At 39.3% G+C, this 16,294-nt stretch overlaps 2 protein-coding genes across 2 annotated transcripts; one reads left to right on the plus strand and one right to left on the minus strand.

Moving 5' to 3' along the window:
* Positions 1-2,520: 2,520 nt before the first annotated feature.
* Positions 2,521-7,221, minus strand: LOC144529516 (uncharacterized). The gene is made up of 4 exons (XM_078268629.1): positions 7,063-7,221; positions 6,177-6,530; positions 5,972-6,078; positions 2,521-4,597 (listed from the first exon to the last, which is right to left on the minus strand). The coding sequence occupies exons 1-4, from the start codon at positions 7,187-7,189 to the stop codon at positions 4,391-4,393; spliced, it is 795 nt and encodes a 264-aa protein (XP_078124755.1). The 5' UTR covers positions 7,190-7,221; the 3' UTR covers positions 2,521-4,390.
* A 1,627-nt stretch (positions 7,222-8,848) lies between these two features.
* Positions 8,849-15,485, plus strand: LOC144530060 (uncharacterized). The gene is made up of 17 exons (XM_078269470.1): positions 8,849-9,575; positions 9,654-9,769; positions 9,852-9,955; positions 10,027-10,201; positions 10,717-10,834; positions 10,920-11,002; positions 11,094-11,263; positions 11,418-11,576; positions 11,694-11,783; positions 11,858-12,030; positions 13,208-13,600; positions 13,699-13,811; positions 13,888-13,982; positions 14,058-14,235; positions 14,308-14,490; positions 15,238-15,329; positions 15,430-15,485. Exons 1-17 carry the CDS (start codon positions 9,138-9,140, stop codon positions 15,483-15,485), a joined length of 2,736 nt encoding a protein of 911 aa, XP_078125596.1. The 5' UTR covers positions 8,849-9,137.
* Positions 15,486-16,294: the final 809 nt, after the last annotated feature.

Genomic DNA, 16,294 nt, shown 5'->3' on the forward strand with positions numbered 1-16,294 from the left:
AAGAGTCAGATCAAGTGGAAAAGGTTGTGTAGTCAAAGGTTCTCCAGGATAGTGAGCCACCTTCCTCTGCCCATCCTGGAGCACCTCCACTCTATGTTGTCTCATAACACACACATCCTTTAGTGTTGATGGGCCTCACTCACACTGGTGCTTTATGTTTAACTCTGGGAGCACTCAGTTACACTTAGAACCACCTCAACTGATAACAGCCTTCCATTTCTATGCAAAGACAAGGATGTGTTTGTTCACAGCCATCTAGAAAGTCACAGCCATTCCCCCACCCACATCTGCCAATCTTCACTTTTTCTCTCAACCTTTACTACCAGGCAGCTTCCCTTGAAAACCCCCCCTGGATAAAATGTAAGGGACACTGAAAGAGCCTCTTCACACAGTTTAGTCTCCCACTGTGTGGACAGAGCTACTAGATAACACTAAATGACCTGCTGGAGGCACTAGTGGTTGGCAAACAGAGTAACTTCTTCAGTCTTGTGCCAACTGATCTGCAAATATCTACTTCACCTTGCCATATCCTAATTTATCTTTAGTGTGATGATACTTAGGTTTATTTTTTTTTATTGCTACAGGGGCGCACACCACAAGCTCCAGTTGTAGGAGGCTTGAGGAGTAGACGGGCAGGACAGATGAATGGTGCTGGTCTTTCACCAACAGTGGACTGGAAATTTAGTGGAGAACCTGGCTGTGGAAATTGGGGGGGGCGGGGGTGTGTTGGTGTTTATGGGTCACATCGGGTACATCTCTTTCAAACCAAAAACATCTTTTTCTTTATCATCAAGGTTTTTGCAAAAACTAGAAACTACAAAAGTCTGTTTAGCTGTGCACTCCAAGGCTGAGATGCCTGTGTGTTGTTTCTCTGCAAGCTGCCGCCTTCTCACCCCATCTGGGCTCGCTCGCTCTCCGGGTCACATGTGGGGAAGCTGTATCCAGGTGGTTCATTTTGGACCCCCAACCGGAAGGCCACGCAGGCATAAATACAACAGGTCATTTCTGCTTATCTGGCTTTGAGGTCAGGGTCCAAGCAGTTCCCCGGCGTTATCTGCAGAAATAGAGACGCACCTCAAGTTTGGTACCAAGTCTTAAAACGTAAGGGATTTTCCCTCTTCCAGAGTCGCTTTAGACTCACATCATTCAACAAAACAATCACTATTGCCTGTGTTGTCTGTTTGTGTGTTTGTTTGTTCCTGAAAACCTGCATTTACTCCACACTGGACTTGAATCAAGCAACTGGCGTTGGAAGTGGGGAGTCCAATAGAGTGGGAGGATGGGTTACTGGGATGGAGGTCGAGTCTCAGATGTGCCCTGGATTTTTTTTTGGCGCAGCACCAGCACTGAGAGCCCCGCCCCCTCCCACACCCCTCGCCTGCACTCTTATCTACCTGTCTAGTGTTGGAAATCAGACGCTCTCCCTTTTTTTTTTTTAAGTCGCACGGACTCAAAGGCAACTGGAGCTCGAGGCAAAATATGCTTCTCAATCATGGATCAGACAGGGGTCTGGGGGGCCCCAAAAAGAGTTGAAGTAGCAAATCTCTCTTTTAAAAAAAAAAAAAAAAAAACAAAGGCCTGGGTTGAATATGCACATGCTAGTTCATATACAGTATACAACCAATAGTACATAATGGTTGTATGTGTGTGTTATGGCTAGATCTCTCTGTTTTCCACTTAGCCTAAGCCCCCCCTAACCCCGCCCTGGCTTTGGCCCTGTGTATCCTCCTCAACATTATATTTCCCAGAAGGCAAGATCATAAACATATCAGAGTAATACAAAATAATGAAAACAAATACTTGAATCAAAAGAAGCGCCAATAATGTAATGTGAACACTTTTTGTAGTGGTTTTTTTGTCTCATTCATACACTTCAGAGATTTTTGATAGCATCGGTTCAGAGTGAATTAAATTTGAAATACGAGTGTTGTTGAAAACAAAGATCAATATAAAGGCAAATTTACATCTGTTGTATTTGAGTGTTTGCACAAGGCTGCTTGTACTGTATGTTGTATGAATGTTTAGTGTGTACGGTGGAAAATATGAACGAGAACTCGTGATTACAGCGGAAAATAAATCCGCCTTGTTTCTTTTCAATTTAGTATACTTTTGTTGTTGATTTGTTTTTCTGTTGTTTTGCTTGTCAAAAATATATTCTGATGTTAATTGTTACTAGCCTCTAGCGTTGCACTGAGTGTCGGCCTCACCCCTCATCCAGCTAAACAAACAACATGATACAAGTACTGAGGGGAGACGGGGACAGTTCATGTGTAAATGTTTACTCAAGGACTAAAATAAGTGTGTTTTTAAAATGTAATGTTTATCTACCTTAGTGGCTTCTATTGTGGAATAATCCAAGAAAGTATGGATCATAATTGAGTATTGCACCATTTTTCGGACTATAAACCTGTGGGGGAAAGAAAACAAGAAAGCTGAAGAAGAAGGAAAAAAAAAAAATCACATGTATAAAACAAATGCCGCAATAAAAGTATTTTGCAGACCTGTGGCCATAGATTGGGGTAGAAGGACTTCAGCTCTCCAAAATCTGAGCAACGGAGAGAGTGAAGGACGAGACATCAGACTGAGCCTTGGCTTCTACGGCTCACTTCAGAGGTGCCTACCTTTTTGGTTTGTTAGCTTTCGTTCTGTTTTCACTTATGTTCCATTCACTCATGTTATTTGTTTTCCTGCAAGGCCACTGATGGTTTACAAACACTTTGTTTTTTTTCTGGAGTTCAAAACTAAATCAGCAACACAAAGGAATTAAACCATGGGAATGTTGGGAAAAAAAAAAAAAAAAAAAAAAAAAAAAAAGGACAAAATGCTTCCATTAAAAAAAACACACACAACACTTTAAAGAATGAAGATTTATTGTGCTACTTTCAGAACTCTGGGATTGAACAGTGTTGTCTTGTTCTGTTTAACCTTCTTTGTTCTGTGTTAATGTTGATTTCATGGACTATCTGAAGCCTGTATGTTTTGTGTTGATTATATATATTTTTCCTTTATATAAAAAAGAAAAGAAAAAAAAAGACATAATTGCTCACTATCTTGCACACACACGGAAAAGTGGATCTTGTCTCAGGAAGGCCAGGGTTCCAGAGTACCAACTCCACGCCATTTTAATGTACATTTTTATGATTATGAGTTAAAAAAAAAAGAAGGAAAAAAAAAAAAAAAGGATTTAAAAGAAACAATTCTAAGCACTGAAAGTTATGGATTTCAGAAGAAGAGAAAATACCTTTTGTTTCTAAATCCGTAGCAGTTACATAATAACCAAATAATGGACTTCAAATGAAAACTGAGTGCTTTATATATAAATCTATATATTAAAATTGCTTTACATTTAATAACAAAAAAGGTCAATGATTTTGATTGTTAAAAAAAAAAAAGGAAGACAGTGAATAACATGCAAAATGCTGTATGTTTGAATCTTTATTGTGTTTTCTTAATGAGGTCCCGTCCTGACTGAATCAGGATCATTGTGCATTACTCTTTCTTTCCTCTGTCTCTCTTTCTCTCTCATTCTCCCACATCAGGTATGATTAAAAGATAAATCAGACTTTTGTGGAACATTTTTCACAATTTGGAGGATGTTTGTAAAACATGAGCTGGTTGTAAAGGATCATGAAACTATGCACAAGTGTTTGGGGGGGGGGGGGGGATGGGGATTTTATGGCCTGCTTTTAAGTGGCTGATTTAATGCAGGGGTTTTTGGGATCCAATGTGTTTTTATTTGTTCTGGTTTTTAAGAAGGTGGAGGGGGGTGGAGGGGTGATTCATGTAAAGCCCTACGCCTCCAGCTTCCTTCCCCTTATTCAGATTGACCTAGCGCTACATCGCCATGCTGTGTATTCCTAAAAACCAATGAGCGTCTCACTCTTTAGCACTGTGGGATTCTAGCCTGTCGCCCTCAAGGTTTTTTTTTTCTCAGTTATGTTTTTTTTTAGGGTGGGGTGGGTGATATGTGGTTAGGGCTGCTTTTTCTTTTCTCTTTTTATAATTTTTTTTTTTTTGCCTTTTTGTTTTTGAAATATTAAGTAAAAATGTCTGTACTGAGATTTAATGAAAAGTCAGTGGCTTGTAATGTTTTGTTTTTTTTTCTCTCTGTATATCTTTCTCCTCATAGAATGTGATTGTTACATGACATGCACCGAAACAAATGTTTTCATGAACTATGGAGCTTCTTTCAATATTAATAAAATAGCATTTTTTTTCTTGGCTGTTACAAATGTGCCATTTGGTGTTTGTCTCTGTGGCTTTTTTCCACCAATCTTTTTTATTTCCTGGATGAGAAATCAGTTCTCGCTCTCATATTATATTGCTGCAGTAGAGCTGATGTCTTCCTGTAAATGTTATCTGCACCATTAGTGCGATGCCAGAAGTCACATCAGGCTCTGAGGGCGAGCTGTCTGGGACAGGCGTAATAGTTGTCCTGTGATTGTCGCATGTTAGCGTACACGGGGAAGTTGACTTCCTCCACCTGCGATGGGGCCTCAGGGTTATTTTGGTGGATTCCGTCACTCTGCTGCTTCCTGGTCATTTCCTCATATATAGGAACCGGAGGTTGTGGTCTGTAATGATGCCTCGCCTTCACCTACAACACATTTTTTTAATGTTATTTAGAAATCAATTTATGTTAGGTATGGATTATTAATTAGTGTTTGCACTTAATATTTACTCTTTGCATGTGTATGCTTAAGTCCTCAAGTTCCAGTTTGTATTTGTTATTTTCAATTTTAAGGTTAATCCGTAAATCTGCCTTTCAATCGATTAATCTTGTAGTCTATAAAATGTCAGGAAATTGGGAAAAAAGGTCCATTACGGCTTCCCAGAGTCCAAGGGAACTAGTTCTGTTAAAGAAAAACCCAAAAGATATTCAGTTTATCATCATTTAGTTATTCAAAAAGTAAGATCACTGTAAGCTGGAACCAGATCATTTTTGGCATCTTTGCTTTAGAAATCACTCACCGTAAATGATTAATAAATAGTCGCAGATTAGCTTTCTGTTGATCTTTGTGCATGTTTAATAGAGTAATGCCACTGAGATTTTATTCCTGCACACAAGCTACTTTCTTGCACACGAGCAAAAAAGAAACAAACGCAATTGCTTTGTCTGTGTTCCAGGTCAACCTTTCGTTTGGTTTAGAAAGAGAGAGTTAAGTTTTATCTCCCAATTCTGCAACTTATAGATTACTCTAAAATTAAAGACAAACAAAAACCAAATGAGAAAAAGGAAAATAATTTGTGGGCTGGGATGTAACTATAAATTCTAAACATGTCTTGTGGGCGCATCTGGTACCCAGCTGGTGATTTTCCACCCCTGTTCTAAGTAATAGTAAGATATACAGTACACTGAACAGCAAAGGTAAGGCTTGTTGAGGCCCAGTCAGCAGAATAACACACAATAGAGGGAGTAGACAGAATAATATGAACACTTTACAACAATTAAGTGAAGCCTAAAGTTTTTGGGTTTTTTTCGACTATAAGATGTTTTGACTGATGTTGATGGTCATTTTTGAGGCTGTAGTTTGTTACAGTTAACAGCTGTCACACTGTATGTCTGTCGGTTAGTAATGTTGGAGTCCACATGTGATTACTATTTTTCCTTTTGGATATTTCATATTGATATGGAGATATTTCCCTTTGCCACGTGACACAATGCCACATATGTTATGAGTCGTGCACCAACAATTTCAGCAATAATTATCAGGCCTCTTTTTTTTGCATTACTTGCCTTGAAAACTCACTCAAACAGATGTTTGTCGGGCCTCTATTCAAGCTGACACATTCATTGGTATTAAACTTAATATGTCTTACTTGCGTTGCTGTCTCTAAGTTACAACAGTTGCTGTTTGAAAAGCTAGTGTGTCAGTCAGAAATACTATCAAACACAGAAGCACTGTTGCTTCACGACATAACACCTAATCCGCAGCCTGCTCAGTGAAATATTAGTTGATATGATACTCACACATTTCTCTATGGCCAGCCAGCTGAGTGTGAGTAGAAGAAGCCCTGCTACTGTAAAGATGGTCAAGAGCAGAGGAGGGTAACTGGGAGAGCACTGGCATGACCTCCCTGCACCACAAACACACACCAATATACATCAAAATCTGCACAGAGTTACCTGGATTTAACTGCAGCAAAGTGTATTGTGAGGTGTTTGAACCACATACCTGTCCCTTCAACCAACAAGAACACCTTTTGAGCACTGAGGATGATCTGAATAGAGCCGTTCTCTCTGTAAATCAGCTCCCACATGTAGAGTCCCGTATCACTACGCTGTAAATGGGACATGGTCACATTGACCTGCAGGGAGTCCAGACCTCCAGAGATCTGCAGCCGCCCTCTGTGTTCCGGGTCGACCCTCAGCTCGCCGCCCTCAGCCATGGACAGCAGGGTGGTCTGGCTCTGGGCATTGCGGTGATACAGGTGGAGGACCGTCAGGCTGCTACGCTCCAGCTGAGGGGAACAGGAGAGCTCCAGTGACTGGCTCTCCGTCAGCTCCCTAAAAATCAACTCTGCGTAGGCTGGAAGAGAAAAAAAAAACGTATTACAAGTTTTAGTAGAGATACACAGTTAATGTCTTCAGTCATGCTAGCAGTATAGCGATGGATGGCAGTGTTGGGTTAGTCCACCACTTAGAGCTGGGCAATATATCGATAGTATATCGATATTGTGATACAAGACTACATATCGTCTTAGATTTTGGATATCGTAATATGCCATAAGTGTTGTTTTTCCTGGTTTTAAAGGCTGCATTACAGTAAAGTGATGTCATTTTCTGAACTTACCAGACTGTAGTAACTGTTCTATTATTTACCTTTACCCACTTAGTCATTATATCCACATTACTGATGATTATTTATCAAAAATCTCATTGTGTAAATATTTTGTGAAAGCACCATTAGTGTAGGGTGGCTGTAACCAAAGCCACACAACTGTGGTCTGATATACCTCCCGGTAAATTCAAACAAATACTACTGTATATACGTTACAAGTTAATGTCAGGATAAAGACTACTTTTTTTTAAGTAGTAATTAAAATGTGAATTCCTCTTACCTTCAAAAAGCTGAATGAATATTAGAATGCATGCCAAGCTCGTCTTCATGGCCTTTTCAGTTATAAACACACTAAGAAATACCAAAGCTAAGTCATGTTGTACTCCTCCTATTTCCTTCAGTCTCATGTGAGACTTTGCGGACAGCCTCACTATTGTTCAATACCTCAAAGCAGGAAGAGGACTTCAAAGCAAGAACTGCTGTAACTACGTAATGATATTATCGTTGGTCTTGAACACACTTTTATTTTTGAAATATTTCTCAGTCAGACTTTAAAGTCTTAAGCCACTGGGTGCACAACCCTTATGTATACAAATAAAAAAAATAATTCCCACTATTTGTAAATAATATAATAATATTCCACCACCAGATGATTTTAATATAATTTTGTACTGAGTGCTAATGTTTACAGTCTGATGAAAATGCAAAATATTTGAGTTGTAACTCTTTTGTCATATTGTATCACAGGATGTGTCAGGTGTGTACAAGATCAGTGTGAAAGTGCAGTTCAGAGGCAGTAAAGAGGACAGTCAGCAGCAGCAGAGGGATTATTGTGTGAATGCTGATTCAGCAGTATTGTTATCCGATTCTTCCGTACGATTTTCAGTAACCTACTACTTCTGCATACTTTCAGCGACAAAAACCATTCAAATAAATTACTAAACTAAACAGTCGATGCTGGCCCTTTTCATGGCGTTTTTTTCAACATACAATATTGTGACCTTTTTCGACATATTACATACTATTTTTTATCACTTTTTTCAACGTGCTATACTATGACTTTTTTTCGTCATTCTTTAGCATGCGTTTATCACTTTCTTTCGACATACCATACTATGACTTTTTTCAATATACTATTCTATGATTTTTTTTTAACATTCTATACTATGATTTTTTTCGACATACTATACTATGACTTTTTTCAATATACTATATTATGATATTTTTAACATTCTATACTATGACTTTTTCCACATACTATACTTTTTTCGACATATGATTCTATGACTTTTTAATTGCTTTTTTCTCAACAGACTATGTTATGACTCTTATCAACATAAATACTTTGGTGGCGGAGTGAATAGCACTGCTCCAACAGCGAACCAGCAAGTAATCACTGCAGACTCTGACCCAGGTTTAATACCCAGTCCAGGCTGGCCCTTTTCATGACGTTTATTGTCATACAATACTATGACTTTTTTCGACATAACATACTATGACTTTTTTTGACATACTATACTATGACTTTTTTTATCACTTTTTTCGACATACTATAGTATGACCTTTTTTAACATTCTTTACTATGACTTTTTCTGATAAACTATACTATGACTTTTTTTTATCACTTTCAAATCATATTTTTTTTATTAAGAGAGATTGAGAAACAGACATGCTTACTTTTTCATCTGCATGTGAAACTCAACCATTTCAGATGTGAATGCAAACTGCAATTTATACAGTCAAATAAATACAGATGGAGCCTTTATTATAGTTCACAGAAACAAAACTGTTTTCTATGATACATTGATACCAATATATTTCAAATAAAAGATAACATAAGAAAATGTATTTAGGTGATAATCTGTTATTGTTTTTTCTCAATTTGCTCACACTTGTGTTGTGTTCATGCCAAACTGAACTGGAAGCAAATGACTGCTGGGAATTTTGTTTGGGCCAGGAAAATGAATCAGTCACACTAAAATTACAACATATAATGGAATTATTGGACAACATATGGGAACATTAATTATGTGCACTCTATGGATTTATATATTTTTTTAAAGTGATTGTGTTAAGTGTAAATTATGTTGAAGCATTTTTTATTTGGTCTTTATGTTTGAACTGCATGGCTGCATTTCTATATTACATTTCTTTATGTTTTTTCGATGCATTGTAACAAGCAATGAAGCCAAGATTTTTTAAACTGATGCATCTGGTGAAACTCACCTCAACTTCACCAGACTTTTGTCCTGAGTCTCAGAGCGTGTGTATCCAATTGTAAGCTGATTAGTGGATGATTAGACAGACACAGGTGTGCGGTGCTTTTCTGATTAAAATGCTCCTCTGCTCAGACAAATGTGCTTTCTAGTGGGTCAGACAGGAGGAGCGCTTACATTCTGTACTCATTTGCTGTTTTCAGTGGCATTTATGGAGGCCTTGTATTTTTGGGTTAGTCTCCTAGTTGGACTCTGTGTTGGGTCGTCTCTTGTTTCACCACCCAAACAGAAAGGTGCTTTACTTCAAACACCTCGGATGACAGGGAGCTCCAAACACACTGAACAACAAAAGGCTCCAGTTGAAGAACGAAAGCAGGTGAATACTGTGAGAGTGACCTGCCATCCAGACTCGTTGGAGATTGTTATCACGGCTGACATGTTTGGTGTTGGAGCTCCGGTTAATGTGGCTGAGTTGCGCCTTGGAGTGAAGCACAATAATTACTGCCGAGCTACAGCATCTTCAGTAGATGAGTACAGAATCCGTGTTGGACTTGTGGACTGTGGCACCAAGCACTGGGTAACTTTAATTTATTGCAGCAGACATTTGTTATAGACTACATTGATTTCTAGTTCTAAACGCATACGCTCTCCACAGATGACTGATGACTCTCTGGTCTTCACAAACCTCGTCATATACTCTCCTGTGGCCTCTTCAGGAGGGGTGGTTCGAATGGATGAGGCTGTAATTCCAATTGAGTGTCATTATGAAAGGTCTATTTAAAAGTTAAAGCTCATCTTTAAAGATATTTGGACAATGTACCACTTTTTAAATGCTTTTTTTTCTGTTTCTTAGGAAGTACAGTTTGTCCAGTTCTTCACTTACACCTACCTGGATCCCCTTCATGTCTACCCTATCTGCGGTGGAAACTTTGCAGTTTGACCTGAGAATAATGACAAGTGGGTCTCATTCATTTCTCATATTGGGTTTTTTTCTATCTTGCACTTACTAGACTGTTACTTTTGTGCAGATGACTGGCTATATGAAAGAAGTTCTAATGTGTTTTACCTCGGTGAGCCCATTGGCATTGAAGCCTCAGTCAGCGTGGGACATCATGTGGGGCTCCGAGTGTTTCTGAGCAGCTGTGTGGCCACACTTTCCCGAGATATATACTCTGTTCCCAGATACGTCTTCATTGAAAATGGGTAAGCACTTGCAACTTGATGTTAAATTAAAGAAGGAAACTCCACCGACATTTATATAGTTTACTGGTCTTTTGGGTATTGCTGCATAAGTTTAAAATAAAGCTGTGTAAAGTGTTTTGTGGCTCCAGAAGGGAGCCTGATAAGTGATGTCACTTGTGTTGTGAGTCAGTTTGGTTCCAAAAAATGAGAAATCTGGGTGTGTGGAATTGGAAGGAAGCTAGGCGGCATACAGTTTGGTTTTGACCAGTTTATTTTCTCCCCCCCCACACCCCCCCACCCCAAACAGTACTTTTGACATAATTGTGTAGTAAAATGCATGTAGATTCTGGTCTTAACTTAATTGTGCATTTAGTTAAAATGACAGCATTTTGGCTTAAAGGGCAGATTGGCCGCTACTAGCATCACCCACCCAAATTAGTCGAGTTGCATTGTGGGTGATGTAGGCACCTTACTGTCCATTGAGTGCCAATTTAGTTTTGCACTTTAACACTGTCGGTACTTTTCCACCTTCATAGGTGCTTGGTTGACTCCCAGATTCCAGATTCAAGGTCCCAGTTCTTAACCAGGACACAGGACGACAAGCTCCAATTGGTCATTGATGCCTTTAGGTTTCATAATGAGGACAGAGGAGAGGTGAGGTTCTACTTATGAAAATGGCTAACTTGTGATTACATATGTAGTTTGTTTCCCACACTTGATTTTTCCCTTTTCTTTACAGCTCTACATCACCTGTCACATTACTGCAGTACCAGTATTTGATGCAGAGGCACCAAATAAGGCATGCACTTTTGTAAATGGAAGGCAAGTGAGATCCAGTCTGAAATGTGTCAAATTACACATGAAACTGAGTAAATGCAGAAATGTGTGCTGAATGTTCTTTTGTCCTTTTCAGATGGAAGTCAGCTGATGGTAATAACTACTTATGTGGGTATTGTCAAAGCCAAAACGAAGTTGGCCAAACTCCCAGTAAGCCCAGCAGCCCAGCCAAGTTTGGGCCTCATGGGTTTGGGAAGGTGGATGAACCTGAACCCTTATGGAGGCGTGCAATGAAGACCAAGACAGGTTGGGGTTTCTTGTAGAAACTTATAATGAAAAATGGGTTTCTTGGCGGCAGATAATGTCACAATGAGCAATTGGGTACATTTTTCGCCTTTTTAGATGTCAGGCTTCACAAATGGTTTTGGACTTGTAAAGATGTATAATGCTTGTTATGCAGTGTGGGAACAGGAGGCGAAAATTGGTCCGATGATGGTCTTGCCAGCCAGGCAAAAAAGTGGGCATATACCTGTGGAAGAGCTTCCTTTAGTTCTCAATAAAATCAGCAGACTTGCACTGTATGGCAGCCAGTGGAGAAGTGGAACAAATGACAGAGTTGGTAAGCATAGAACTCCAAATCCTAAGAATTTAGAGCCTTTTTAGGCCCTAATAATTGTTCATTTAAGCATTTTCTGCTCAACAAAGATCTTGATGCTAAATTGTATTTATATCCTAGATCAGAAGGGACTGCTTCCTGGTTCACCATCTACACCAGACCAGGTGGTGGTTAAAACTCTTGGTTCTGAGCAGAATAAAGATCTAAAAGGTAAAATGTGCAACATTTCTAAAAATTGCCCTTTGGCATCCACATTTTTAAAAACATGGTTTCTCTAATTACAGATGGAGATGCTGAGAAAGCTTCTGCTTCTCCAGAAAAGGCATCCCCCGAGGTCCGCCTGAAATCAAAGGCAGCAGTGCTGGACAATAACACAACAGCCCTCAGTGACGTCACCCCGACTGCTCAGTTTTCTCTGGCTACCACCAAACTGTTGAATGCAACTACAGCAGAATCTAACATTACAGACCCAAAAAGATAATAAACAATTTAAAAACATTTGCTTTTGAATTATTTGTTAAATTGTGTGTTAATGCATACTTTATTTTCAATAAAAATCAAATTGATATTTTCCAGAGGACAATTTTGGTCGGTACAATAGTGATGGTTTCAGTGACTAAGATCGAAACGCTACAAAACCAAGACAGGACATTTACTGCAAATAAAATGGTACTAAGATTAAGGACATACAAAGGCATACTGAAAGTTGTCACCCACAATTGAAATGCCTCATTCAAGAACCTCTGGAAAGTCCAGCTCTTTGATTGTGGAAAAAGGGGTCACAAATTGTCTCAGGGCGTGCTTTATGCACCAAGGACTTCCCTTATCCATAGGGTAAACAAAGAAGGTATTGCTTAGACTAGTATATTTTTGTACACACCTGCTACCTATGGAAGCAGCCACTATATATACAAGGGTTCACGTAGCAATATGGTTCAGTATTAAACTGTGTATTTAGTCTAAATGTTAACTCAATTCTGGGTGGAATTTTATCAAACTTTATACTGAAATGTACAATGTCACACTGTTTCAGGAGTTTAGAATGGAGGTGGGAACACTTTCCTACATTATACGTTAGTGAGACCATTTTGGTGCAAAGTTATGGAAGTCCTGAGTTATTGCTTTGATTCATGATTCCTGTTTTAGAGGACACATCTCAAATACATCAAATGTAAATTTCCAAATGGGTATGATATACAGCTGCCATTATTTTAAGGCAATTGGGGGGGAAAACTGGAGCAACATTTCAAGGATTGGGTTATTGCAGTGTGAGAGATGATATCCCATGTGTCTATGCTCAGTAGATTAAAAGGCCGTTTAGAAGATAGGACTTCCTCCTGGGATGTTTTTTGGATTTGCATAAAAAAGGGACTGTTTAGACTGGCCATGTTGCTGGGTGTGGGCCAATCACAGGCATGTATCTCAGGGTGACTGCAGCTTTAATTCTCTCACATCAGTTAATGGGTAATTGCTCTCAGCTGTCCTCTCCATGTGATTTGATTGGTCTGAACTGGGAAGTATTTGAGATTTTGTGTTTGAACCTTTTGCATCTCGTTCAAAACACAGTACTTGTCTTACAGATTGTGTTGAGCAGGAGGCTTTGCTGTGTTGTCCTGTTGTTATTCTGAGAAAAGAGCACAATGGTGATTGCAGGTCACGCTGCCTCTCTCGCACTGCTGATATCATTTGCTTTTGGTGTTGCAGATGCCATTCGAACTTTAAAAGATGGACCCATGATTGATGCTGAAGGAAGGGAATATAAATCTGCCACATTAAGAACTGATGCAGAAAACGTCAGCGGACCACAATTCAATCACGGATTCACTGTCCGTGTACAATGCAATGATGCGTCTATGGTCATTGTGGTAAAGGCTGACCTGTATAAAAATGGACGCCTTGTGTCTCCTGGAGACATTATTTTGGGAGGAGCCGAGCATTCACAGAGCAGTCAGTGCCGAGCTAATGCTGCTAGTGACTCTGAATATATCGTTGAAGCTCCACTGCAAGACTGTGGCTCCAAATTAGTTGTACGTTCAGTAGTTGCTGATTTGATAAATGATGATGGGTATATCTGTGGCTGTTTTTAAGAAGTTCCCTGATTTTAATGTTTTATATTCACCTCAAGCTATCTAAGGACTCTGTGATCTACACAAACAAGCTGATAATCTCACCACCTGGCAATTACCCTGGCATTACAAGAATGAATCATGCTGTCCCTGTTTCCTGTTACTATAAAAGGTGATTGTATAATTGTATTGTAGAGAGAAGCTGTTTGGTGATTTCATGATGGCTAACTTGTTACTCTCTGGGACAGGACAAACATTGTGAGCACTAACTTTCAGCAGCTTTCCCTGATCGCCACTCCTGCAAAGTATTCAACAGCTGCCTTCTCTCTAAAGCTGATGACCGGTATGTGTGGAACTTTAGCCAGGTTATTTTATTTATTTTTTGTGTGCATGCAGTGATATTCGTGTCTACATGTAGATCATTGGACGAGTGAGACGTTCTCCAGGGTCGTCAACATTGGAGACCTCCTGTACCTCGAGGCATCTTACACTGGTCCTAATTCAGGACAAAGACAACTCTTCATCGACAGCTGTGTTGCCACTCTGTCACCTGACGCAACATCAAACCCCAGATACTACTTTATTGAAAACCATGGGTAAGAGTAGCTCAGTATACAGTATGAAACAACGAATTTGCTTTCAACTTGCATGAGAATTATTTTTGTCAGGTGCCTCGTTGATGCGAAAGAGGAAGAATCAAACGCACTGTTCCTACCCAGAAAGAGCACTTCTTCTCTTCAACTGCAGCTCGATGCCTTCCTGTTTCACCAGGATTCAAGGAACGCAGTGAGACACTTTTATAACCTGCATATTTTTTTTTTTTTTTTAAATGTTTGGAAATGCTCAAGGTTGTATAAAGACATTTCTGTGGTCTTCTCCCTTTTTAAAGATATTTATTACTTGCCATTTGAAAGCAACCTCTGAAATGTTGAAGAGCAGCCCCATCAACAAGGCCTGCAATTATGTACATTCAAGGTGATGTTTTTTTCTTTTAGCTCCTTACTCTACCATACAAAGCCTTGTACATGTTTACAAAGTTTTGACTCGGCACTGACTTTACAAAGGCACATCTTTTAAAACCGTATTTGACAGTGATGCGTTTTTGATTATTTGGCTCTACTCTTTGATGTGAAATAGTAACTATGAGGTTAATGTGCTGATTTGAAGCTGTATGAGGGTATTAACATTACCAATGGGCCAAGGGTCAAGAGTTCTTGTCATTCTGCCATGTTTACATGTAGAATGAAAGTACTCGGGTCTCAGCCACAATCTAAATGTTTTTTTTAAAGTGCAGTGCACCCATAAATGCATATTAAAACAAATCCTAATACAAATCCTGTATGAAATGGCAGGAAAAATTGTTTGTGTCAGAAGGCATCTTGAGCAGCAGAGATCACAGTGCAGAATACAGTCATTAAAAATGGCTCATTTCTACATTGGATTATGGTGTAAATGCCCTCCAAATAAGACTTCGTCAGCCCCCTAGTTATTGCATCATTTCAAATCGATGCCATGCTACAGTGTCTACTGCAAGTAGCCTATATTAAAGCAGTAACACTGTAAAGGTTTTATAAAAGTCTGTATACTTTTCTTATCAGATGGATAAATGTGGATGGGAGTGATGTGTGTCAATGTTGTGACAGTACCTGTTCTCCCAACAATAATACAAATCGGAGACTGATCCCAAAAGGTATGTAGATCCTAACTAGAGTTTCATAATGGTGTAACCCTGTGGTAGAAATACCAAAAACAAAAGGCTCTTCTATGACCATTATGATTTAATGTTTCAGATATGGCTTGTGGAACTGCAACGCTTGGCCCTTTGATGGTTTTCCCCAGCAAGTAGGCAAGGGATGAAATTCCAGACAATAAACATCATTTGTATTGTGTTCTTTTAATTTTCTTGGCATTAAAACATTACTCAGATTATTTAAAGAGTCAGTTTAAATAGGCTTACTGAATAAGTGCTGTTTTCTTTCGATTTTATTACAGCGTTTTATTAACCTACTTGGGAGTGGACTACTTTTAACTTAGCAATCTTTGTTTTCATTTTTGAAGGTTTGTACCTGAACAAGTGGTGTAGTGGCAGCAAGTAGTCTACTATACTATACATGGATTTCTCTGCAACGTCATCACTGCTTGCGCACGCAACCGGGGGGCAGAAAGATGTTTCTAGTAGTAGCAGCAGCAGCATAGCATAAGTCAAAATGCCAAGGAGTTGTTGCGTGGTTAATTGTACAGAGCCAGTGATGGGTGCCTGATGTTTAACATAGCTAAGGGGAAGCATGCTTTTGCCAAAAACCGGCAGAGGTTATGGCTTCAAACCATAAGAAGGGCAGATTGGGGTCATATGCAAGCGCTCCCACTGTATCAATCAGAAAAGTTGCAGCTTGTTCAGCTAAGTGATATCTACCTACCTGTCAGGGCTGTAGTACTCGAGTCCGGACCATAGACAGTTAAAGGTCTGGACTCTAGATAAGTTTAGACTGCTAGCTAAAGCTACGCCGATGTTTTGCTAACGTTAGCGCAACAGCGTTAACCTAGCCTGTTAAGTAAATATTACGACTGCCCTCGGAGTTTCTTATATCTGAGAGATAGATATATATATATATATAGATAGATAGATAGATAGATAGATACACACACACACACACA

The sequence above is a fragment of the Sander vitreus genome, chromosome 15 (assembly GCF_031162955.1).
Source record: "Sander vitreus isolate 19-12246 chromosome 15, sanVit1, whole genome shotgun sequence".
Classification (NCBI taxonomy): Eukaryota; Metazoa; Chordata; class Actinopteri; order Perciformes; family Percidae; genus Sander; species Sander vitreus.